This window comes from Bacillus rossius, chromosome 1 (genome assembly GCF_032445375.1).
Source record: "Bacillus rossius redtenbacheri isolate Brsri chromosome 1, Brsri_v3, whole genome shotgun sequence".
NCBI classification, from domain to species: Eukaryota; Metazoa; Arthropoda; class Insecta; order Phasmatodea; family Bacillidae; genus Bacillus; species Bacillus rossius.
In genome coordinates, this window is record NC_086330.1 from 366,791,255 (window position 1) to 366,816,905 (window position 25,651).

The following is a 25,651-nucleotide window of genomic DNA, read 5'->3' on the forward strand; positions in this document are numbered from 1 at the left end:
ATGCCAAATGTTCATTGGCTGCTGACTTGTGAGTCGTCTCGACTGGGTGGCCTGTGATTCGACCCTTCTATGAGTGGGGGGTCTCAGTCCTCCAGATTAACAGTGAACCAATGACAGAAGCAGCACTAAGGTATAATTATTTGAATTTTAGCATAACACGAAATGAACACGCGAATTTTCCGGGTCTCTACGTATGTTGTATGGATTATAAGTAGAGACCGGAAAAATTCGCGAATTCATTTCGTGACAGGCTAGAATACAAATAGTTATACCTCAGTGCTGCATCTGCCATTGGCTCACAACTCACCTGGATGACTCTGGGCCAGTGAGAAACGCCCGACCAAAGCTTTATCGAATCACAGGCTGCTACGTTGGGACGTCTCACAAGACAGCAGCCAATGAGTGGGTGGCATTTGAACGAGTGTACGTAGAACTATGGAGTTCATCCTGGAGGTCATCGAAACCGCGAATTTTTCCGGTCCCTACAGATAATCGTATGTTCTTTGCCACGATATCTTTACATTCGAGAAATATTTTCCTATTGTTCAAGATGGATGACACGAGACGCGGCGACGCAGCGGCTCGAGGAAACACAAGGCCGACTAGCGGCGACGTCCGCCACGTCTCGCGCGCGCCAAGAGGACCCGGGTTCTGACCCGACGACGGGAGGACAGCTCGGCGGGCGGAGCGACCACGGCGAGTGCTTGCAGTCCACGGCGGAGTGGGTTGGCAGAGTAACTTCCGACGTGCTATAGCCTTCAAAATTTAAAACATCTGAATAATTTATACCTAATAATTAGAGACCTGCAAAATTCTCGGATTCATTCGGTGACAGGATAGAATTCAAACACATATAACTCTTACGTAGAAAATTTTGCTATTGGCTTACTGTTCATCTGGACGAATCTCAACCAGTTATAAACCCTGAACCAAAGAAGGATCGAATCACAGACAAACCAGCTGAGACGACTTACAAGTTGGCAGCCAATGAACTGGCGTTATTTGCCCGAGTGTACAGGGGTATGTGAAGGCCATCGAAACCGCGAATTTTTTGGGTCGCTACTAATAATTACTTGAATCAACAGGAACGTCAGTTTAAGAGAACAAAAAAAAAAAAAAAGCAGATTTAATAGAGCGTTTGAATGCCGTAACTTAATAACTTAACCGCAAATCCAGATAGAGACGCCACGAAGTCTTGTAGGTCTAGTCTAAAGGCCGGTCCACACGCAACGTTTTCAGCAACGATTTACCTGCGCAGGTCACATCGTTGTAGACAAGACGTAGCGTGTAGACAGGAAAACTGCGCAGTTTTGTGAACTGTGTGTAGACGGAACACGGAGAAGGAAAACTGTGGCCAAGAGCACTTATGTCCGCGCAGTTTAGTCCCCACCTGCACAGACTTGTCGTAGCGTGTGGACACTTCCTCCGTCTTCTCCGTACACGGGGCTCACTTCTCCCTCGGTATTTGTGCCGGAACAGTGTAATTTGTTCAACGATGACCGATTTGCGACAGTGTTCGCGTGAATTTCTAACAGAGTTCATTGGTCTGTACGAGTCCTTTCCGTGTTTGTGGCGGGTCAAACGAAAATAATATAGCGATAGGGACAAAAAAAGTCAAGCGTATGAAGCACTTGTGCAAAAATACAAAGAGGTTGACATCGCGGCTAACAGAGATAAAATCACAAAAAAAAAAAAAAAAAAAAACATTAATTCTTTGAGGTCGGTATACCGGAAAGAATTGGCCAAAGTAAGGAATTCTTGCAACTGATAGGATAAAACTTGGCTGCAAACTGTGTTGTGTGGACACGGCTGAACTGCAACCTTTTGTTTGCACAGTTATGCCTGCGCGGTCAAAACTGTGTACAAAACGTTGCGTGTGGACCGGCCCTAACGGGCTGCCATTTAAACGGGGGCTGCGGTGTCCGCGGAGGGGTGTTTTCGCGGCAACCTGTTGGCAGCACTGCCCGCCGGGGGATGATCAGAGGGGTTGTAGGGGGAGGGGGAAGGGTGACGACAGCGACAGAGAGCTGTCCTCGGGCACTCGGGGATTGATTGCCGCCGCTCGCACCGCCGCGCGCCCGCAAGCAGCGCGCCGAGGCATTGATCGCGCCGGCACAGCGCCTACGGGTGGGATCCCCGCACCGCTTAGAAACTCACAACTTAGAACTCTTAGAAAAAAAAGCCACCTAACTTAGAAAAAAAAAAACTTAGAAAGTCATAACTAGAGACATGAAAAATTCGCGGGTTCATTTCGTGTTTATGCTAAAATTCAAATAATTATACTTTAGTGCTGCTTCTGTCATTGGTTCACTGTTAATCTGGAGGACTGAGACCCCCACTCATAGAAGTGTCGAATCACAGGCCACCCAGTCGAGACGACTCACAAGTCAACAGCCAACGAACAGTTGGCATTTGCCCGAGTGTGTAGAGGAAATTGGAGTCTATCCTGGAGGTCATTGAACCCGCGAATTTTTCCGGTCTCTAGTCATAACTTAGAACTATCACAACGTAGAAACACAAAACTTAAAACTACCAAACTTAGAAACACGCCACTTAGAAACATCATAACTTAGTAACATAGTAACTTAGAAAATCATAACTTAGAACTGTCACAACTTAGCCACAAGTCACTTATAAACAACTTAGAAAAATCATAACTTAGAACAATTATAATTTAGAAACACACAACTTAGACTTAGAACCGCCGTAACTTAGAAACATGCCATAACGTAGAACAACACAACGTAGAAACATATAACTTAGAACTGTGATAACTTAGAAATACAACACCTTTGAAACACACAAATTAGACACATCATAAGCCAGGGACACCTGTATTTCGCGAATACATTTCGTGTCAAGGTATTTCACAAAATACTGTAGCTTTTCTCCTGTGGTTATTGGCTGAGGTCGGTGAGAGGTGTCGTCCCGCTCTTGATGGGGCCAATGAGAATGTGGTCACCGTACTGCTGCACCCTCACAATTTGCCATGACTCTTAGAAAAAGCTACAGTGTTTTGTGAAATACCTTGACAAGAAATGAAATCGCGAAATACAGGTGTCCCTAATCATAACTTAGAAAGCCGTTGCTTAGAGTGGTCACAACTTAAAAATTCTATCCTGTGTGTTTCTAAGTTATGGCAGCACCCCCTCCGGGTGTAGCCAGAGGTCACTCTTGTTCGGGGCGGCGGCAACCTCCCACGTCACGTCTTTTCCTCCGAAGAAGAACCCCTCAACCGCCCAAGTTTCTCGCCCCCTTTTCCTGGAAGCACATCCGAGCATCGCTTTTGCAAAGGCCCTGTGCCTCTGTCACTCTGTCGAAACTTGGCCTCCAAATTTACTTGACATGAAGTTGGATAGGTCATTTCAAATACAATGCAAATCGTTTCACTCTTTAAAAGTTTATTGTTTGACTCAGCTAGCGCCAACATTTGAATTTGAATTTGTTTTAAAAATAAAAGATAAATTATTAGTGCTGGACAGAAAATTTTGCTTGGACTTTTGATTTGTATGCGTTTCTACTTTAAAAAACCAAATTCTTATTTTGAATAATATTATTAAATGTTGCATGATGAAATGAATGCTCTGCACACTATTCACTTATTCCAGGTATAATAATTTACAGACGGCATTCATTTTGTTTTAACATGCCTAAAGATATTTATAGTAAGGTGGAAAAAAAATATTATTCCGTTTTTAAGTTTATAGGTATTTAAGTCAGGTTTAGAGACAAAAAGCGCTAGTAAAGCCAACGTTTGATAGAAAAATAAAATCTTCTGTTTAAAAAGGGGGTTGTCTGTAAAGTCGGTTTACGGACGATCATTTCACGTGATAAAATGGCATATTTTTTAATTTTCAAAATTTGTTTACAGTTTTGCAAATTTAATTTAAATAATTTGTTCACGAACAATTAGTTAACAAGCCCGCCTTAACCTGTTTGATATTATAGAAGATTTTCTCGCACGGTGGTTGGCCGGTTCTCACACGCTCGGCTCAGGGGGAGCATGACAATTTTTCGTGCGTGCAGCCGGCGTTCATCGATTTATAAAACGTTATCACGTCAAAAAATATATTTTTAAAATAAAAAATATTAAAATGTGAGTGTCATGATTGAAAAACGTAAGGTAAATAGCACCGTAACTTGAACATAAATGAAAAATATACAACTGAAATAGCAAATGTCTACAAAAAAAGTATCGAATCATAAGTTAACTCAGTTAAGATGCCGCAGAAGTCAGTAACCATTGTGACGGTTGCCACATTTTGGGTAATGTTTTAATTTTAATTTTACGTGTTTGATTTTTAAAAGTTTCCGTTTTTAAGCCACGCTTTGGTCACAGTAAATTATTTTTTTAATATTAAAAAAAAATGAGGTAAATTTTTTATCAACTGGTAAATTTTGTTGGAAGAACGAGTGAGGTTGGCAACACGAGTGATGAACTCCAGAAAGGACCAGAACGTAGGAGGATTTAATTTTTAGTTTAAGTTTTAACTTGTGGCCTCGTGTTTTTGGTGAAAGATGGCAGCCGACACGGAATATATGGAAGTAAGAGTCGCCCCTGCCCCTATATTGAACCTACAATATAGAATATACAATATACAATATAGAATAATATATTTACGCTCCCAACACAGTGCAGGAATGGCTGTGACGTATGTGACATGTGAAATTTCCCTCGGCATGCAGACAAAAAATCGCGAGCCCTAGTTAACTGCGATAAACTTTTAAAATTCAAATTTAAACTGTGCAAGCTTGCAAGTGATTTCAAGACTTCGGAGATATAGTATTATTATATTGCCACAGACACCGCAACGTACTTGTTTTGGAACTCTATTTGCATTTTTTTATGCTAGCTTGTATAAAATATGGACAATATATTATAATAATTGTTTTGTAGTACATAGTATTTAAATGTATATCATGCTAGTAATGAGTTAAAAGGATAGGCCCCTAATTATAATGGTATTTTGATTTCCCGTGCTCACAGAGTAAATAGAATTTTAGTGTTATATCATATTATATTCTCGTGTTTATATATAAATATATAACCAATTCAGAACTTTCTAAGAACCATCTTCTTATGCCATTTTCGAAGTATTTTTCTTGCATTAAAATTACACGAATTTAATAATTTTTATTAACTACTACTAATTACGAAAGGTCCCTCATGATAATTTTTTTGGGTGGTGTTTCTTTTGGAAAACATTATTTGTTTGGGCTCACAGCCCCTGCTGGTAAAAGAGCAGGTCGAAAGACTACTGCGGCTTAAATTTAACGTTTTTTTGATGTGAAAACGTCTAATAAATCGATGAACGCCGGCTGCACGCACGAAAAAGAGTCCCGTTGCGCACATTGTCCCGTTACGCTGTGTCCCGTTACGCTCATTGTACGCTTGCGCCGCATCTATCTCTCTTCCACTCGATTGGAACAACCATCGATTTGACTTTTTCGAGGCACATTAAACTTGAAACACTCCCATTCGTTTCCTTCTTTTCCTATCATCGTCCAATCCTTACTAACAGAATAACACAAATTGGAAGAAGTTAAATAGCAAACATGTATAAAAGTTATAGTTAAAATAATATCTTCGTTAAAGTAACAAACATATTTGAATTAATGAGTGCAAATAAAAGTAAATTTATCAATTAAATTGTAGATTTCATGTCACTCCTTCTTTGTATCCATAGAAAATAGTGATAATTCAATAAAAATGATTCAATTTTATTCATAAAAGTATGCAATCATTTCATCAATGTTTTGTTATGACGTTGTCACGTTAAACTATCGTCCGTAAAGCGAATTTACAGAAAAACAATTTTTTTTGATGGTGTTGATGCCGCAGAGGTTTGATTCTGCCTCCAGCAGGCAGTGGGGACTGTCAATGTTCTTTTGCCCGGGTACGCAGAGGATCGTGGAGGTCATGGAACTCGCGAATGTTTCTGGTCCCTACTGGTTATGTAGAATAGTGCTCTCTATTGTGAGAATAACTAAAGGAGGAGCGAGAAAGAGCCGACGCAGACTTGCCGACTCCAGAGAGGTCTGACTCGCGCAACTTCCTCAGCGACGGTAATTGGGGCCGGGGCCTGCGCCCCTTTTGATGCCTCGACTGGGGCCGCCCGCCCCCTGGGAGCAAGTGTCCGCGGCTCTGCCCTCTGCATCGGCTCAGCGGCGCACCCTGGGATGTCCACGAGGCCAGGCGGTGGCCCTGCTACTGTCTGTCTCGCCCTTGGATGTCAACTGCACCCACTGCTTCTCAACGTCACAATCATCATTGTGTCCGCCGTCTTTAACTATGAGTAGAGACTGGGAAAATTCGCGCTTTGGATGACCTCTAGGATAGACTCCACAATCCCCTACACACCCGGGCAAATGCCACCTGCTCATTGGCTATTGACTCGTGACACCTGTCAACTGGGACGCTTGCGATTCGATACTTTTTTGATTGAAGGTTTTCCATTGGCTCAAAGTCCTTCATATAAACTGTAAGTCAATCACAGAAGCAATATAAAGGTTCAGTTGTTTGGATTATAGCAAATCGTGAAATGAATCCGCGAATTTTTCCGGTCTCTAACTATGAGCTTTAAGACATATATTTTTACTATCGGTTGATTTTCCTTACACCCTTAAATTGACAATGTCGTCACAGTTGTGGCCATTCTGATTGAATAACTGGTTATTTAGATGGTTAACGTAATCGGTTATTGGGCACGTAGGTCTGCTTTCAATCATCCGCTATTACGATTGCAAAGAGCGACTGCAATCAAAATTATGGCATGATGTTAAAAAATGGCATTGCAATTCTGATTTTTTTTTTCATTCAAAAGTAAAGAATATTTAGTCGCGGTTGCAGATGTAATTATGTATAATTTCATCCAAGAACCTTATTTATTCACATAATTACGAAGAAATTTCTACTAACTGAATGAATGACACGTTCGATATGATTAAGCTCATATTCCGCGTAACTTGCCCATTTTGTTAAAATTCACTAATCAGCTAAGGCTATAAAGTTTCCGTACACTTTAGAATTTATACTGTTATGGTGTTACTAAATTACTAACTTGAAACATTTTAAAATAAGTATTATAACTCTAAGATTGTATACTTTTCATTGCTTAAACGACTGTAATCAGAATGTAAATAATTACTACAAACAAACATTAACCTTATTGAGCTGATTCAACTTTATTATTTTTATTATAATATTACTAGCTTTTACGCGCGGCTTCGCTCGCGTTGACGTTTTTAAATAAGTATCAAAGACCATTGCAAAGAAAAAATAATAATATGGTAATTGGTTTTTTATTGTGTGACTAGGATCATCAGTATTAAAAATTCTAACATACAATTTAGCTTAAAAAAACTGAAAACATGCTTTATTGAAATATGTTTCACTATTACAAAACATAAATAATTTTAAATACTAACATTTTAAAAAGTTAAAAGTATTAACGTATAATAAATTAATTTTTCTTTAAAAAAGCTTAAATCAAAGTATTATTCTAGGATGCTCCTGAATACTTTGTTATATATTTTTCTGTCCGGTGCATATATGTGCAGATTTCGGGCATTGGACACACGCGAACAGGCTACATATAGTTGGCCATGGGAAAAGTATGGCTTTTCCAAATGCACTCCTGCTACCTGCAATGTTTGCCCTTGCGCTTTGTTGATGATAACAGCAAAACTAAGCCTGACGGGAAACTGAACTCTTTTGAATTGGAACGGTAAATCCGTGGGGATAATGGGAATTCGAGGTATGAAAACACTTTCTCCTTTACTTTCTCCTGCCCCAATTGTGTGATCCGAATCCACGTTCCATTACATAGTCGAGGAGCATTTAGATTTCGCATAAGCATAACTTGTAAATTTAGTTTCATTTGAAGTTTATGTGAGGATACACCCGAAAGTTCAAGTGAATTAATAAACTCCGCAGGATATGAAGTGCTTTGTTCTGTATTCATGATTGTATCTATTGACAAATACTCCTTCATTTCCGCTTGCAACACTCTTTAAAAATATAAGTGTTTTGTTTATATTAACGATATAATTTTTTGGCGCCAATATTGCTCTTGCGTACAACCACTGATCACTATTCAAATTTTGTTGCAAGTCCGGGAAAACTTGAGTAATAAGGTACACATCATTTTCTACTAAATTATAAAATTCTCTTGAAAGTAAAATATAATCTTCAGCATTAACGTCCAAACAACCATCAATGAAGAAAATGAACAGACACCTAACCTCAAAAATTAAAAAAAAAAAAAAATGTTTAAGTATTGCTTGGCTATGACAGAAAAATAAAATTTATTGGGTATTGTCCACCGGTATTACACTATTAGAATGGCGAATTATTTAATTTACTTATTGAAATTTGTAGATGGCGTTAAATTTCATTCACATTACTCAAACTCTCAGTCGGACGATTATACAGACCAATATCAATATTTTTGCCCTTCAGAAAAAAAATATTTTTTTAATTTTTTAATTTTTCTATAAAACGTGTCGTATGTCCTTTACTATACCCTTGAAAATATGTATACAAAATTTCATGATGATCGGTTGGGTAGTTTCCGCGTGAAAGCGTAACAAACAAACAAACAAACCAACTCACACTCGCACTTATGATATTAGTAAGGATTATGATAAAAGTAAAGAACAATGTCCAGAGACGATATTTGAACCACATCCCTTGAGATTAACGAAAATGCGTCCTACCACTGTGCTATTAAGGCAAATAAGATTTCAGAAGGCTAATGTATATTATAATCATTGCAATGTCAGTGTTCTTCGGTATTTTAATACTTGAGATTAATTTTGACGTGTCAACGTCTAATAAATCGATGAACGTCGGCTGCACGCACGAAAAAGGATGACTCATTGTCCCGTTACGCATATTGTCCCGTTACGTTTTGTCCCGTTACGCTCATTGTACGCTTGCGCCGCATCTATCTCTCTTCCACTCGATTGGAACAACCATCGATTTGACTTTTTCGAGGCACATTAAACTTGAAACACTCCCATTCGTTTCCTACTTTTCCTATCATCGTCCTTCTTTGTGTCCATACAAAATAGTGATAATTAAATAAAAATGATTCAATTTTATTCATAAAAGTATGCAATCATTTCATCAATGTTTTGTTATGACGTTGTCACGTTAAACTATCGTCCGTAAACCGACTTTACAGACAACCATTTTTTTTAATATGAACATTTTAGTTTACCAAATATATTCCGGGGTAGTTTCACTATTATGAAGTTTCATTTGACAACGCCAATACGTCTGGTATGTACCCTAATGTTCACGAAAGTGACTATTTACGGGTTAATGTTGACACACGTTGTGTCCGCCATCTTTGTGTCACATCAATATCCGTTACCATCACACGAAATTTCTCCTACAAAATATACCGTGTGCCGAGAGCTACGATGTTTACACATAATAAAAAAAAATTGGTTGTCTGTAAAATCGGTTTACGGACGATAGTTTAACGTGACGTCATAATAAAATATTGATGAAATGATTGCATACTTTTATTAATAAAATTAGATCATTTTTATTGAATTATCACTATTTTGTATGGATACAAAGAAGGAGTGAAATGAAATCTACAATTTAATTGGTAAATTAACTTTTATTTGCACTCATTAATTCAAATATGTTTATTACTTTAACGAACAGATTATTTGAACAATAACTTTCATACATGTTTGCTATTTAACTTCTTCCAATCTGTGTTATTCTGTTAAGGATAGGGCACTGATAGTTTATAGAAAAAGTAGGAAACGAATGGGAGTATTTCAAGTTTAATGTGCCACGAAAAAGTCAAATCGATGGTTGTTCCAATCGAGTGGAAGAGAGATAGATGCGGCGCAAGCGTACAATGAGCGTAATGGGACAATGTGCGTAACGGGACAATGAGTCATCCTTTTTCGTGCGTGCAGCCGGCGTTCATCGATTTATTAGACGTTGTCACGTCAAAAAAGGTTGAGCGAAGCGAATGTCCACTCTTGGTGACGTCACTCGCTTGAACGCAGGCGTGAGGTCTGGTGGGTGTTGCGATAGTTCGGTGCCTTGAACAGATTTTTTGGAAACCGGATGGTGGGGGGACTTCAGAGATGTGCTGTTATATTCACTCCTTTCGCCCCGTTTTCTTTCAACTTCGAGCACTTTCATTCCTTTGCTCCCAAACTTCCGTGGAGCAAGATTTTTTTTTTTAACCAACAAACAAATGAAGCAAAGTGGTGCATTTTTAATTTCTCAGCCTCAGTATCTTCGCTCTGTTCCTAGCTTGGTTTAACAAGTTATGAGTGTCCTTGCTGGTTTAGAATTCTTAAGCTTTTTTATCTTTACTGGTTATTTCAAAATGTTTAAAAAGTTTAAAATTGGCTAAATAAATCTTTAATAATTATGCTATTTTTTAATTTACAACTTGATACCAATTTATGGTTGAATAATAACATAAACGTTAATATTATAATTATCATTTGCTGTGATAAATGTTAGAATGAAATTCAGTTTTCTTTCTAGGAGACGAAGCTTCTGCAATGAAACAATATTCTCTGCGGAGTTAAGTATATTATTGCTGTTGGACAGTGGATTGTATTAGGTCGCGGAAAAACTTAAAGTACTTGTATTGTCTCTGTTATTGAATAGTTGGAAAGTGTATGACTACGTTCAATGTCGACCACTTGGGATGGTTTAAAAATAAAACAACATGGAAATACCGTACTTGTCGAAGATTTCAGCCATCAATACAGCTTGAGGTGATTATTATTACAATTACAAGTATTAAACTATCAAAATTATCATTAATGACACCGACTTATGGTAATTTCGATGATCACCATGAAGTCAACGTAATTCTTAAATTATTTATTGCATATCATTCATTTAGTAGTAGTTTTTTACTTACTCGGTAACGTGACTGACTGTTTGGACCTACGCGTCAGTTCATATTTGTTTTTGTATGTTTTTTTCCCTTTTTTGAGTTTGTATAGTGCCGGCCTATTTTGGATTACACCTGTTGGCTGGTTCTAAATACATAGATAAATAAATAATTATAAAGTAGTATGAAATGTCTTGAAACTCGACATTCGGTTAATTCTCTGTTACAAACCGCGTGTGTTGCACACAAAAGGATGTCACAAATAATACAGCGAGAAGCAGACACCAGTACACACAAAATGACATCACAAAGAAGACAGCGAGAAACAGACACCAGTACACACAAAATGAAACCACAAAGAAGACAGCGAGAAGCAGACACGAGTTCTCACAAAATGACGTCACAAAGAAGATAGCGAGAAGCAGACACGAGTTCTCACAAAAGGACGCCACAAAGAAGACAGTGAGAAGCAGACACGAGTTCTCACAAAATGACGTCACAAAGAAGATAGCGAGAAGCAGACACGAGTTCTCACAAACGGACGTCACAAAGAAGATAGCGAGAAGCAGACACGAGTTCTCACAAAAGGACGCCACAAAGAAGATAGCGAGAAGCAGACACGAGTTCTCACAAAAGGACGCCACAAAGAAGACAGCGAGAAGCAGACACGAGTTCTCACAAAAGGACGTCACATAGAAGATAGCGAGAAGCAGACACGAGTTCTCACAAAAGGACGTCACAAAGAAGACAGCGAGAAGCAGACACGAGTCCAAAACCTCACGAGCGATAGTTGTGTTTCCTGCTCCCCGCGTCAGACGCTCTGAATCTGACCCAATGGCGTCAACTGCACCTCACTGGAGTTTATTGCAAATCTGTAGAAACAGCTCTTCTCAAATCTGCGAATTTATACAAATTTTTTTTCAGCGACCGAAGTTGATTCATCGAAGATTTTTCTCTCAGTTTTTTTTCTTCAGTGAATTTTTTTCCTTGATCACAGATTTCTCCTGTATTCCCACATATTCTCTAGTTGTTGAAATAAATTTCACATAATTTCCGATTACTCTTATTTTGCTTATTTAAATCACTCGTTAAACTTTAAATAGAAGAAAATTTTGGGTCATTAATACTGAGCAACAAACTTGGACACATCTTCACTGTGTTACCTGGCCTCGCCAAAACATTCCAAAAACTTATTTCATAACGCAGTAACGTCAGATCAATTTTAAAATATTTTTTTCAAAAGTTTTCCGATTAGGATGAATACGCTTTACACAAATTATTTTTTTTTTTCGCCTCGCCCGCAGTATAATGATTACTCTAGCAGTAACTTACACCATTCATTTGTTTTTTTTCCCGAGGCCAGTCTGATTCTTATTTTATTTATAATTATTAGCTTTAATTTTCTTTTTATGCAGTGCATGACGGGACTTACTTGGCGTTTTACTAATCCGAGCCACTTTGACTGAAGACAATTATATATTCCCTGTGACAATCCTTTTACGAGTTCTATCTCGTATATTTCACTGAAACATTTTCGCAGCTCATTCTTTATTCAGTGCCTTGCCTTTTCCTTCAAGAAGTTCGTCATTTCCTAACCTGGATAATCTGTCTTTCTCTTGTGCTTACGTTTTCTAATCTTGGATTGCGTTCTCGTTTACTTTGCCCTGTGCAAAAGTTTCCCAAGTCTATTTCTCCTGGCTTATACATAAATATTTTTTACCAACTTTCACATGCTGAACTTTATTTTCGTTATCTACTTCACAAGTCTTTCTTTTTTTCTTTTTTTATCTCTTCGCGAGCTAAATATAACTCCTCAACTTGTAAAGTACTTTGATCCGTATGTTCTTTTTTATTTACATGCCGCTGGCTACTAGATTTTTCTCGCATCATAATTTACGTATTTGCTTTCTTTCCAAAGAATAATTCGTTTTTAAAATGTTTTCTTCCGAGTGCCACGTCATTCAAATTCGTCCAGGTTCACTTAGCCAAGTTCCCTGCAGCTGAGATGACTCACGGTTACTCTCGCTCAGGACTGCCAACAGAAACTTAGGCGATTCGTAACTCAGGTCCTCCTGAAGAGTTTACTTTGAGAGTTAGATGGAAGTGATGACGTCGTGGTGGCTTTGAGTGACGCGAAGAAGTGAAGGACACATTCTGCAGAGGATGAGAGCACTATGTTAATTATGGTCTGAGGACAACCTCAGAATTAACAAGAGTTTCGCTAGTGTCTGGGAGTGAAGCAAACTCTGTACAATATATATATTAATTTGGACTTTAACTAACAAGAAGTGTCTTCGTAATTAAAAAAAAACACGTCTTGCAATTTACAAGTGATATCGTTGGCAACTGAGCTTCCAAGGATTTTCCTTGTAATAGTGCAATCTATATTGTTTTTACAATGTAAGCCTCCTGCCTCGCCACACTTGGCAACACCGACTCCCTAGAAACTGGCGACGTCATGCTGGGTCGCTGGACGCAACCGCTGAGGGCAGTCTTCTTTTCACAGACGAGAGAGCCCAAACCCGAAGTTCCCCGAAATTCATGTTTTTTCCCCGTATCTTTAATGTAGCTATCCAAACCAAATCAACCGTCCACAATGTTTTAAAGTATTTATCATGTAGCTAACCTAACCTAATTGACCATTAGTATCCTTTTATCAACACCGCCATATTTATTTACAATGAAGAAAAAAAAACCCGAAGATGCACGATCGGGCGTTTGGCTCTCTCATCTGTGAAAAGAAGGCTGCCCAACCGCTGAGTCACGCCATGAACCTGAATCGGTGAAAAATTATAGTGACTGCATTTTCTGCAAACGAGTGTTTGCTGACTGGTAAATCCATGGGTTTTACTACAAATACCCAGCGAGGGCTGCATCTGTGTTGGTAAGCGCGACGCTCGCTGATTGCTTCTAGCGCGGCGTCTCCTCTGGTCTAGCGCGCGGTCTTCTCCCAGTGCATAGGGCAGCTGTGAGATCCGAGCGGTATTCATAACATAATATTGCGGAGAAATTAAGATGAAGGTGTAATGCAAGTCCCTTGAGTGATGTCAAGAACCTGTACCGGGAGTTTCATGGTTAAAATATAGGTATTCTGAAAATACAGTCCAAAAAATAAATACGGAAGCGGAACAACCCATCTGCCATCCAAGGATTATGATTGCTGCAAAAAATAACTTTCTAAAACACCGTTGATGTGCGAGCTTCAAAGGTATGTTACTACGAACCTATGTGGGTATTTTAGGACGAAAGAGTTTTTCCATAGAGACTAGTGTACGTCAGAGATAATATGGCATGATGAAGTGCCTACTAGAATATCACTGCAGTGACTTTCTGCCACGTGGCCACTTACACTCGGGGAATTCACAGCAAGAACCCGGCGAGAATGTAGGGCGAATGGAGATGTGACGCCGGTACAAACACAAATCTCCTATCCTGGGCCGCTACCCACGTCGCAGGAAGTTTATTACTGCCCGGCATGAGAAGCCATTTACGCATGTTTCATTGTTAAGTATCACAGGTTTATAGGAGCTCGCTGCAGATACCTCCAAAGTTGCGTGATTCTGAAAGGTCTGTAATTAAGGTCTGAGACGTAATTCCCTCCTCCCATATTTTTCACTCCACAACCACGATCCAGCTGTGGAAGTTCACTTTATAAAGTTGGCCAATTTGCATTTTATTTCCAGTTTAAAATAGAAATAACGAGGACACACAGCTGTTTCCCTGAGGAAGGGGAAAAAAATTATAATTTGGATTTGTAGTCCAATGAGTGTTTTCAAACTCCAAGCGTTAATATATTATTTTTGTCCTTTGCATAAATATTTCGGCCCCACACTTGCTGAGTGGCTTTGGTCACGTGGCTAGTATACCTTGCAAGCAAGCATACAGGTCGTCCCAAGTTATATCCCGGTCACCTGCCTTGAAGTTGGTTTGCCCTTATTTCAGACATTTACTTAACGTGTCACCAGTCTCATTCTTCCTCTACATTCGACTTTGAAAATTGCATTTGTAAACGAGATAAAACTAGAATCACCGCACTATCAACGTATTTTTATAGCATTATAAAAGTTATATATGTTATTAAAGACAAAAAATATTAACTATAAACAACAATTATTATCGCACAGAAAAAGAAAACCACTATTTGTAGCAGTCCGTTACAATAAAACAAAAAGTCGAGTAGAGCTAACATCATAAAAAAATTCGAAGGGAAAAAAACGTCTTGAAACCGCGATAGAGTCTGTCAGTTACGTGTTCTGAGAAGTAAGAACCGAATATTATCAGATGATGCCTCTGATGGAATACAGCAGGAAATTATAATTCCAAAGTTCTCATTCCAAATGGTCTTAGAAAAATATTTTTTTTTAAGTGATTAAAATTTTTCCTGACATTATAAAGACGTGTGTAAAACGACTGTGCTCTACGAATTGCATCTGGCAACAGAGCAGACCCAAAAAAGGTTACCACTCACCCCGCGCACCAGAGGGTTGCACCACTCACACAGCGCACCAGAGGGTTGCACCACTCACACAGCGCACCAGAGGGGTGCACCACTCACCCCGCGCACCAGAGGGTTGCACCACTCACACAGCGCACCAGAGGGGTCCACCACTCACCCCGCGCACCAGAGGGGTCCACCACTCACCCCGCGCACCAGAGAGGTCCAACACTCACCCCGCGCACCAGAGGGGTCCACCACTCACCCCGCGCACCAGAGGGGTCCACCACTCACCCCGCGCACCAGAGGGGTCCACCACTCACCCCGCGCACCAGAGGGGTCCACCACTCACCCCGCGCACCAGAGGGGTCCACCACTCACCCCGCGCACCAGAGGGGTCCACCACTCACCCCGCGCACCAGAGGGGTCCACCACTCACCCCGCGCACCAGAGGGGTCCACCACTCACCCCGCGCACCAGAGGGGTCCACCACTCACCCCGCGCACCAGAGGGGTCCACCACTCACCCCGCGCACCAGAGGGGTCCACCACTCACCCCGCGCACCAGAGGGGTCCACCACTCACCCCGCGCACCAGAGGGGTCCACCACTCACCCCGCGCACCAGAGGGGTCCACCACTCACCCCGCGCACCAGAGGGGTCCACCACTCACCCCGCGCACCAGAGGGGTCCACCACTCACCCCGCGCACCAGAGGGGTCCACCACTCACCCCGCGCACCAGAGGGGTCCACCACTCACCCCGCGCACCAGAGGGGTCCACCACTCACCCCGCGCACCAGAGGGGTCCGCCACTCACCCCGCGCACCAGAGGGGTCCAGCACTCACCCCGCGCACCAGAGGGGTCCACCACTCACCCCGCGCACCAGAGGGGTCCACCACTCACCCGGCGCTTGGCCTTGATGTTCTCCAGCTGGCGCTGAGTGCACTCGCCGATGCTCTGGCTGCCCCACAGCTCCAGCCCCACCCGCGCGTACGTGAAGGTCATCGACCCGATGGGCAGGAAGTAGGTCAGGATCATGAACAGCACGTTGTATCTGGAACACGCGCACCCTGCACTTCATACACACACCGGGGGAAAAAATTGAATTTTTACAAAATAATATTTTTGGAAACCATTTTCCATTTAATTTAAAGTATTGCATATTTGTAGGTACAACATATTGCTATGAAGTAACTTGGCTTCTGGGTTGTAGCCGTGTCCTTGGCAAATAATTCACCAACGTTTCGGTCGACATTGCAGTCGCCCTCATCAGGGAGCAGATACCTACTACAGGGAGCAGTAGGTATCTGCTCCCTGATGATGGCGACTCAATGTCGACCGAAACGTTGGTGAATTATTTGCCAAGGACGCAGCTACAACCCAGAAGCCAAGCTACATCAGACAATTGCCGTGAAAGCCTGTGAACTTTATTAACATGTTTCTATTTTTTTTTGCATATAGTAAATGTTTTTTTTTTTTGGAAACAATGATGAATGTTTCTTCACGCGCTTAATACATTGTCGCATTATTTTAAATTTTAATTGATTTTTTAAAAAAGCATATTTTTTTTAAACGAAGGGGATATTTTGTTTGCACTTTATTTTGTTTTATAATTGTTTATTAATGCTTAATAAAAATGAAAAGCCAATGAAGGGGTGGTTTTTACAATAAATTTAACTAATTAGGGATTTGGGGCAACACATTTCGTAAATGACCGTGTAAGAATCCTAACCCAGTGTTACTGCAACCTGTTTTTGTAAAGATACAGTTGCTTTCAGTATAAATTCAAATATACAAATACCTGTAATTTACATGATTATCTTAGTTCCATTTACAAAAAAGAAAAAGAAAAAAAACTACAAAGTGCACACATCCTTGTAGGTTGTTTACGTGTATCATTTACGAGTATCTCACCAGAAACATTCTGAAGGCTCCGTATCACACGCATAGTTGGTAATTTTATTTTTTGTCATAATTATTTCAGGGCTATTCCTGTATATTTATCTCGAAAGTGCTCTTATATTTCATGTTCCGTTGGAAATTCACTGAGTGTTATTTGCCAGTTGTAAAATGTCACGTAAGCAATTACTAGAACAATTACTTGGGCGCCATTTTACTGCAATTGCTAAGTTTCCGGCGATAAATTTTGTCACGAAAGATAAAATGTCAGACAGCTCTCAAGAATAAATTTACACGTAAATAGTTTATGAATGTATTTCATAGTCCAGGCCCCATGCTGAGGGTTGTGGATTGTCGTAGCAGCTTGGGTTGTGACGTCACGTCGGCCATCTTGGAGGACCTTGACCTTTGACCTGGACCTCGGTGGCCATATTGGATCCGCCATTTTGTTTTCTATAACTTTCCCGACATTTTGAATTCCACCATTTTAAATTAGGACATTACCATTACAATTTTCTTTATGGTGCAATCTTGAAAATCCGCAATTATCAGAAAATTGAGGGAAAATAAAAAAATTATAAAATTTGTTTTTTTCAAAATTTAATAAAATATTATTTAAAAACACTGTTACAATTTTTATTATGGTCACCATCTTGAAAATCCGCAATTATTATGCTAGGAAATCGGGAAATATATAAAAATAATAATAACAAAATTAACGAACCAAATTTTAATAAAATATTATTTAAAAAACGCACTTACATCATGGAGTCCTCGGTTCAAACCCGGCAAAGTCATGGCGACCGATCCTTACTTCACGGAAGCCATCGACAGACTTACTCCCCACCACTAATGCCAAGGTATTTATATCGCCAGCCAGTATGACGTCACATCCGCCATCTTGTTTTATTCTGCTGGGGGCCACCACATTGTTTTCGTTTAGTGCACTGCTGCCATGTTAGTTGGATTTTTACACACTAGAGTGCAGTCACTGTGGCACCCACCATCTTGAGATTTGGATGCCATCTTGAAAAAATTAAAATAATGATTGTCTTTATAGATTTCCGTCCTTGGTTTGATTCCCGGTCAGTGATAAGGGTAACTAAAGCTTAAAATAAATTTCAAATTCTTTTCCCGTTACCTTTTGTGGAGTTTATTAATCATTCACTCAACGAAAAACAGCCCTGGACAAGATATATGTCCGACGAATTAAATATTATGTTGACGCGCTGCCTAACATGGAAGTTTAATTTTTCGATACTTGGAATAAGTTCCAAATATGTATTGTTTAATGTTAGGCGTATAAACCAAGCATCTCCGAACCAAAAAGCATTTTTCAATGATACTCAAAAATTTTTTTTAAACAGACAATGTCAAATGACAGGAGTTTAGACCAGACATCTTCGAACCATGACCGCAATCATGTCCTGAGTACAGACTTAACGATCCACAATCAATGAAAAGGAAGCACAATCAACGAAAAGGAAGCACAATCGGAAGCATATTCGACAAAGGGGAAGCACAATCAACGAAAAGGAAGCAAATTTGGAAGCACAATAAAAAAAGGAAACCATATTACGAGAACTCAGTCTTAGTTAGAAATCAGATTACAATAAATAAATACATAAATTTTTGAAATTTAAATAATTGATTGATTTTTTAATATTATACACATGCAAGTTAAACAAGTGATTATTGCATGTAGCCAGCTTCAGAAGTTCTTTAAGTATGAAGGTGACTTCGTCTATGTGCGAATTATTTCTTCCACGAATCTATAGTCTCAGGCGATCAACCAATATGTTAGGATCGTCCAATAACATATATTCAATCTCTTCTGCGATAGAAATCTGCCTGAAAAGTCTGCTATTAATTTTTTTAAGATCGCTATCGTCCCAGTGTTCATCATAAGCTGGATCAGAATAATTTATTTTATCACGCAGTTTCCATCGTTCCGGTCTCAGGGCTTCATCACATCTTTCGATCTTGCCAGCTTTAGGTGCTTCATCACAGTCTTTGGTACTGTCACTAGCTTCAGAGGCACTGGCGTCATCATCGTAGAAGTCAGCGTCTTCACCCAGATTACTGTAAGAATTCGAAATCGTTGACGACGAAGCTTTTTCATCGTCTTCAAGCTTCATTTTTAAGAGTCCATCATTTTTACAAAGTACGGAGGATCTACCTGAATTAGTCTTGAAAGTATGTATTCTCATTTTTCATGTTAAATATACTTACATTGTCTTCAGTCTTCCCTAAATACTCAACATCCTTCAATTTAAGTTCTTTGTCGAGATCAGAAGAGCTATGAACATAATCTCGTTCAAGACAAAGAAATATTTAACGTAATGCAGAATACTCATCTTTAGAATAGTAGCTCCATCACTGTCCTCTATCTTTGTAAGCAGGCTTTCCATTACAATGTCGTGTCTTTATAAGTTCTCTCTTCGCGTTTGTGTATGTATGTAACTTATATTGCCTTAATTGGAATTCAGCTGATAGTTTTAGGGTCCTTACAGTATAGTGTGAGGAAAAAAACCAAAAAAAGGTTACATCATGCGCGCATTCCTTCGAGCTTCAGAGCGGCTGGGCATCGCCACCCGCCACCTGCCCTCACGCCCTCCTCCCACGGAGCTGTTATCCCTTAGCGGCCTGAGAGTTTCTTGGGCTTACTGAGGCCACCACGTGGAGTGGCGAGAATACGTGCCGTTATTCTGGATGCCTCGAGCGTCGGGTCGGCTCCAGTCGGTTCCGGAAAGACGGCCATGGGCATAAAAGCGGCGACGCCGGTCTCCGCGACAGTTCCGACCGGCGAGCTGAGAGAAGTGCGAGTGCGACCGAGTGGCGCGAGACTGTGTGTGTGCGGACAGGCGCGAGGTAAGAGGAGCACCACTGCTGAGCCTAGCTCCAGCTTTGAATATATATACTGTATAGAAGTCGCGAGTGGATAGGATTTACTCTACGTCTTTCAGAAGCGTATGATGAGCAGCTTGGGAACTTCACCGCTGCAGTGCGCTGCCGTAACGCCCTGTATCGTCTTAGTTGTTATTAACACGTTAGAGCGCAGCGCTGTCGCCCGCTGTCATTCCCCGCACCCCTCATCTATCAATCACTGCAGCTCGAGGTCGTTCAACGGGAGGGGGAAGGGGTGTTTGAAGAGTTCGGCACTTGTCCGCTAGGGACCACCACAAGTCGATGCCCTAGAGATGGTGGCGATTGCGGCGGTGAATTAACCAACTACCTCAAAACCGTATTAGAAATTTTAACCTGGGCTGGCGACTTCTATACAGTATATATATTCAAAGGCTCCAGTGAGGAGTGCGGACTGTGTACTTGACAGATACTTAGTGATTTGTGAACAGACATTAAGTGTTGTAATGCAAATATTAGTATCAAGTAACACTATAAAATTAATTGGGCTATCCCCACTCGCGGCAATACTGAAGACGTAGATATCTCTTTTATCGTTAAATTTCAACAAAGTAATAACGCTGTTGCTGTCTCTGGCAAACCCACAGTCATCGAGGTCGGAGGGTTGGAAGACAGGGTGGGGGCGGCTGGTGAAATACGCCCAATGGGATCGGAAGAAAGTCCGACGGTCGTAAACGCTCCTCGGACGAACTCAGGCCGTAGCTTGTCCTCGGAGCAATCCCGAAACTTCGGGACAAAGGTCTCCACTAACATCTCCCCCCCCCCCCCCGGGGGGGGGGGGGCTACGCCCCGGGAATGTTATTACGCAGGGCCACATTTTCCCCGGACTTCGCCCTCCCCCGTGGTCGCAGGGACGCGCCCGAACACTATGCAGTCGGCCGTGTTGCTCCTGGAATCCATAGCGCGCTGCAAATAACGAGCGCAAGCGTCGCCGCGCGATTTAATGTGAGTTTCGCAGATTTATCCGCGCCCTCGATTCCTGCCGCCACATTTCACGATTCTGTCTGGCAACAGGGCGAGCCCCAAATAATTTCACGCGTTTGCTATTCCAGCAATCGGGCCGATGTAGGCACGGGAAACATGAAAATAACCAACACGCTCGGTCGCCACTTTCCACAACCTACGGCAGCTTTTGTGTGTAAAGGTACCAATGACGATACTACTGTTTGTGAGCTTCTTAAATAGTTCCCTCAGAAGCTTTAAAATCTTACTCGTAATTTTAGCAAAACTATAACTACTATGGAAAATATAAAATAATTTCGTGGAGGAAAAAACAATGCAGTCGGAAACAGGTTAGTATATACTTACCAAATTATTTTGAATTTCCACAGTACATAATATATATTTTGTTTTCTCCAACGTGGAGAGTGTGTGTTTTCTTGTTCTGTCTTTGTTGTATGTTGGTTCCAATGATTTATTGTAACATATATTTTTGGCAACGAACACAGCCTTGACTTGGAGAGAAGGAAAATATCACTGCATAGCTTGACCTTGAATTATTCGAATTTTTTGCAAAAAATTTAAATGTTGAGTTATTCATGCGGATTTTAGTCATGTGCTAGGCAATAAGCCCTGCCAAGCCATGGAATGTAATACGGAAGTTGCACTGCAAGCTGTAGTCAGATATAAAAAAAATTGGTTGTCTGTAAAGTCGGTTTACGGACGATAGTTTAACGTGACAACGTCATAACAAAACATTGATGAAATGATTGCATACTTTTATGAATAAAATTGAATCATTTTTATTGCATTATCACTATTTTGTATGGATACAAAGAAGGAGTGAAATGAATTCTACAATTTAATTGATAAATTTACTTTTACTTACACTCATTAATTCAAATATGTTTATTACTTTAACGAAGAGATTATTTTAAATATAACTTTTATACATGTTTGCTATTTAACTTCTTCCAATCTGTGTTATTCTGTTAAGGATAGGGCAATGATAGTTTATAGAAAAAGTAGGAAACGAATGGGAGTATTTCAAGTTTAATGTGCCACGAAAAAGTCAAATCGATGGTTGTTCCAATCGAGTGGAAGAGAGATAGATGCGGCGCAAATGTACAATGAGCGTAACGGGACAATGTGCGTAACGGGACAATGAGTCATCCGATTTCGTGCGTGCAGCCGGCGTTCATCGATTTATTAGACGTTGTCACGTCAAAAACATAAAATGACGGGGAACAGCCTCGACTAAAATGCTAGACAACAACGGTCTACCAAGACATTAAAAAATTCTTACTAAACAAATTGATCCTCTAAATTCACTTAAACGTAACCAAGGGAATCATGAATGAATGTTTGTGTGAGTGTGTGACACGATGAAAGTATCGTAACAATAATAATAAAAATATTATCACACAAAAATTTGTTTTATTACGTTAGTAAAATAACTCCTAAATTACTATAAAAAAGCATTGCATAGTATTTGTATGTATTAAAAAAATTGGATGTCTGTAAAGTCGGTTTACTGATGATAGTTTAACGTGACAACGTCAAAACAAAACATTGATGAAATGATTGATCCAGAAGAAAATGAAATATTCAATTCGGCCTGAGACTCAGCCGTAATAGGTTTTTGCAACCAAACCATTTAGACATTAAAAATATGTTATTAGTAGTATAGGATAGTATTTTCTGGCACAGGCGTCAGGCGGTGGAGCGTGGAGCCGGTCAATGACCAACCAAACTGACGTCACAGCGGCCATCTTGGATGACCTTGACCTTGACCTTTGACCTTGACCTGGAATTTGATCCTCAAAAATCGCCAAAAATGACCAAAATTGGGCAAAAATTGCCCAAAATTCCTCAAAAATCGCCAAAATTTCAATTTTTTTGAAAAAAATTTCCGCCAAAAAATCTCAAATAATTCCACAGTTCAAAAATTAGGATTTCGAAATTCCTCAAAAGTCGCTTTGCCCTAGAAAAAACGAAAACTCCTAAAAGCGGCTTAAAACTCCTAAGAGCTAGCCGCTTATAAGCCGCCGACCTTGAAAATAAGGATGTCATGGCAGCCATATTGGATGATGATGTCACCGTTGCAAATTTTGTTACGGCCGCCATCTTTAACTTTTTTATTTATTATCCGATTTTAATGAAAAAAAATTTAAAAATTATAAAAAATCCATTTAATAAAATTTTAATTTTTTTTTTAAAAAATGTACTTTACGACACGGAGCTCAGAGTCCTCGGTTCGAACCCGGTGAGGGCAAAAAATTAAAAATGACATCCGATCCTTCCCTCGTGGAGGGCGCTGGCATACTGACTCCCACCACTTTTTTCAAAGCATATATATCGTCACCTAGTATGACGTCATGTCCGCCATCTTGTCTTCGATGTTGGAAGCCATCATCATTGTATCGTCGGCTAGAGTGCGCTGACACCATGTTAGTTTAACTCTTACCCGCTAGAATGCAGTAATCATTTATTACTAAGGTGCCCGCCATCTTGAAATTTGGCCGCCATCTTGAAAATCCGTAATTATTTAGCTAGAAATTCGGGAAAAGTTCCAAAATTTATTAAATAAATTTGCAATCAATATACTGATTGACCCGGTCAGTTCCTATCCTTGGTTCGACCCCTGGCCGATACAAAAAAATTAAATATAACATCAATTTAACATAATAGTAACAGGTTCGAGGAATTAAACACCGCAAGTTCTTTTACAAACAGAATATTTATTACATAATTTCTATTCTACTACAGGATCACTTACGAAAGCTAGCAAATTTATAATCAATCATTTAGTTCCGCATCGGTGTGAAATGACTTATTCTTAGCTCCAATCGGTTTATACTAGACAGAGTCCAACCAGATCCTTTACTGACATAGTTCTCCTCTTCTTGACAGAGTTTCTGGATACCGTGTTTAACAGTTTGCTTCACATCGTTAGAACTGTAAATTACTGTAGCCGATGTCTTGAATGCACACTTTTTCACTTTGTCATCTAACGGATATGGCTTTCCATATAGACAGTCCAACCACAAGTTATATTTTAATGGTCCGTTTGTTGCTACGTCATCAGTAAGCTGATTGATTATGTCCTGTCTGATATCATCAAGAAAAGTACAAATATCCTTCGACTCACCGAACGTATTTAGATAATAGTAGTCTTTCAACGTTCCACGAAATGCAGTCTGCGCCAAGTAGAAGCCATTATCGTTCACTTGTAATGCTCCGAACACAGTCTTAGGTTTAGGTCCATGTTCAGTCGTCATAGCAATCGGTTGCTGCGCATCTGTTTTTTTGATTGTACGCTCACGAGCCTTCAATCTAAAGCGAGGAGTCGAAATGTCTGCAGGTAGTTCAGCAGTAGGCACACGAACTTCACCTTTACATATTTTCGCATGTCGTCGCAAACTATCAATTCGAGTAAACCATTCATGACAATCATCACATCGAAACTTTATACGAGAAGGATTCTTTTTGCATTTGCTCCGCTCATGTCTTCGTGCATCATGGGAAAATGTGAACGACATATCACAGTAGCTGCAAGGATACCGTGCCGATGTAGACGAACCTTTCAGACCCGATCCAGATATGGACGTTGCAACAGTAGTACCATTTCCAGGCATACTCTTATGAACATCGACGCATCGCTGTTGCACCGAAACCTTTACTTTCTGCCGCACAGCAGGACCTTTACATGTCTTCATGTGCGTTTTCATATTATCTTTTCTGGCAAACTGCTTATGACATTTCTCACAAACAAACATTTTACGATATAGGTTCTTGGCACATTCTCTCTTCTCATGCCGTCGAGCATTGCTGCTGTTTGAGAAAATCTTGTCACAGTAACAGCACCGATGTTCGTTAGTTGTTGTCGATTCGGCATCCATTGAAGTCTCCATCGAGGGCGAAACGAAGTTCGTCGAGTTTTCCTGCACAGCCAGCACTACCGGGATTAAAGTCTCTTCTGCTGGTGGTATCACGTCTGTTGAAATCTCCTCCAGTGTTGTCGACGTGGTTGTCAACGGAATCTGCTCCTTCTCCGTCGTAGCTGTCGTAAAGGTTCCCGTAGACGATGGTACAACCTCCATCGAGTTCGACGTTAAAGTCGGTAAAGATGCCATCGAGTTCGCAAGAACAGGTAATTACGTGATTAATGCACCAGAAGAAATAAACTAGGTGATCCTTACACCGCCGACGTCAGTAACAAACTGAGCGCCCTGCTGTCTAGGACTCGCTTATATACATGCACCGTATGGAATAATACGCTAGTCAAATCAAGAAACATCTACAATAATACTAGAGTCAAAACAACATTAAAAATAGAAGGACCATCAACAAAAAGGAAGCACATTCTGGAAGCACAATAAAATAAAGGCAGCACATTTGGAAGCACCGACAACGAAAAGGCAGCACATTTGGAAGCACCGACATCTAAAAGACAGCACCGCCATCGAAAAGGCAGCACATTTTGGAAGCACCGACAACGAAAAGGCAGCACCGTCATCGTAAAGGCACGGACCGCAAGTCCGGGTCATGTCAATATCAGACA

General features: G+C 40.4%; 1 protein-coding gene across 1 annotated transcript in view; it reads right to left on the bottom strand.

Annotated features, from left to right (window-relative positions):
- LOC134528563 (tachykinin-like peptides receptor 99D) overlaps positions 1 to 25,651 on the bottom strand; it is a gene marked incomplete at its 3' end in the record, with an annotated part of 105,157 nt that overhangs the window by 34,645 nt on the left and 44,861 nt on the right. Inside the window, exon 4 of the mRNA XM_063362299.1 lies at positions 16,228 to 16,378. Coding sequence (XP_063218369.1) covers positions 16,228 to 16,378 — 151 coding nt within the window. The remainder of the gene's footprint in view (positions 1 to 16,227; positions 16,379 to 25,651) is intronic.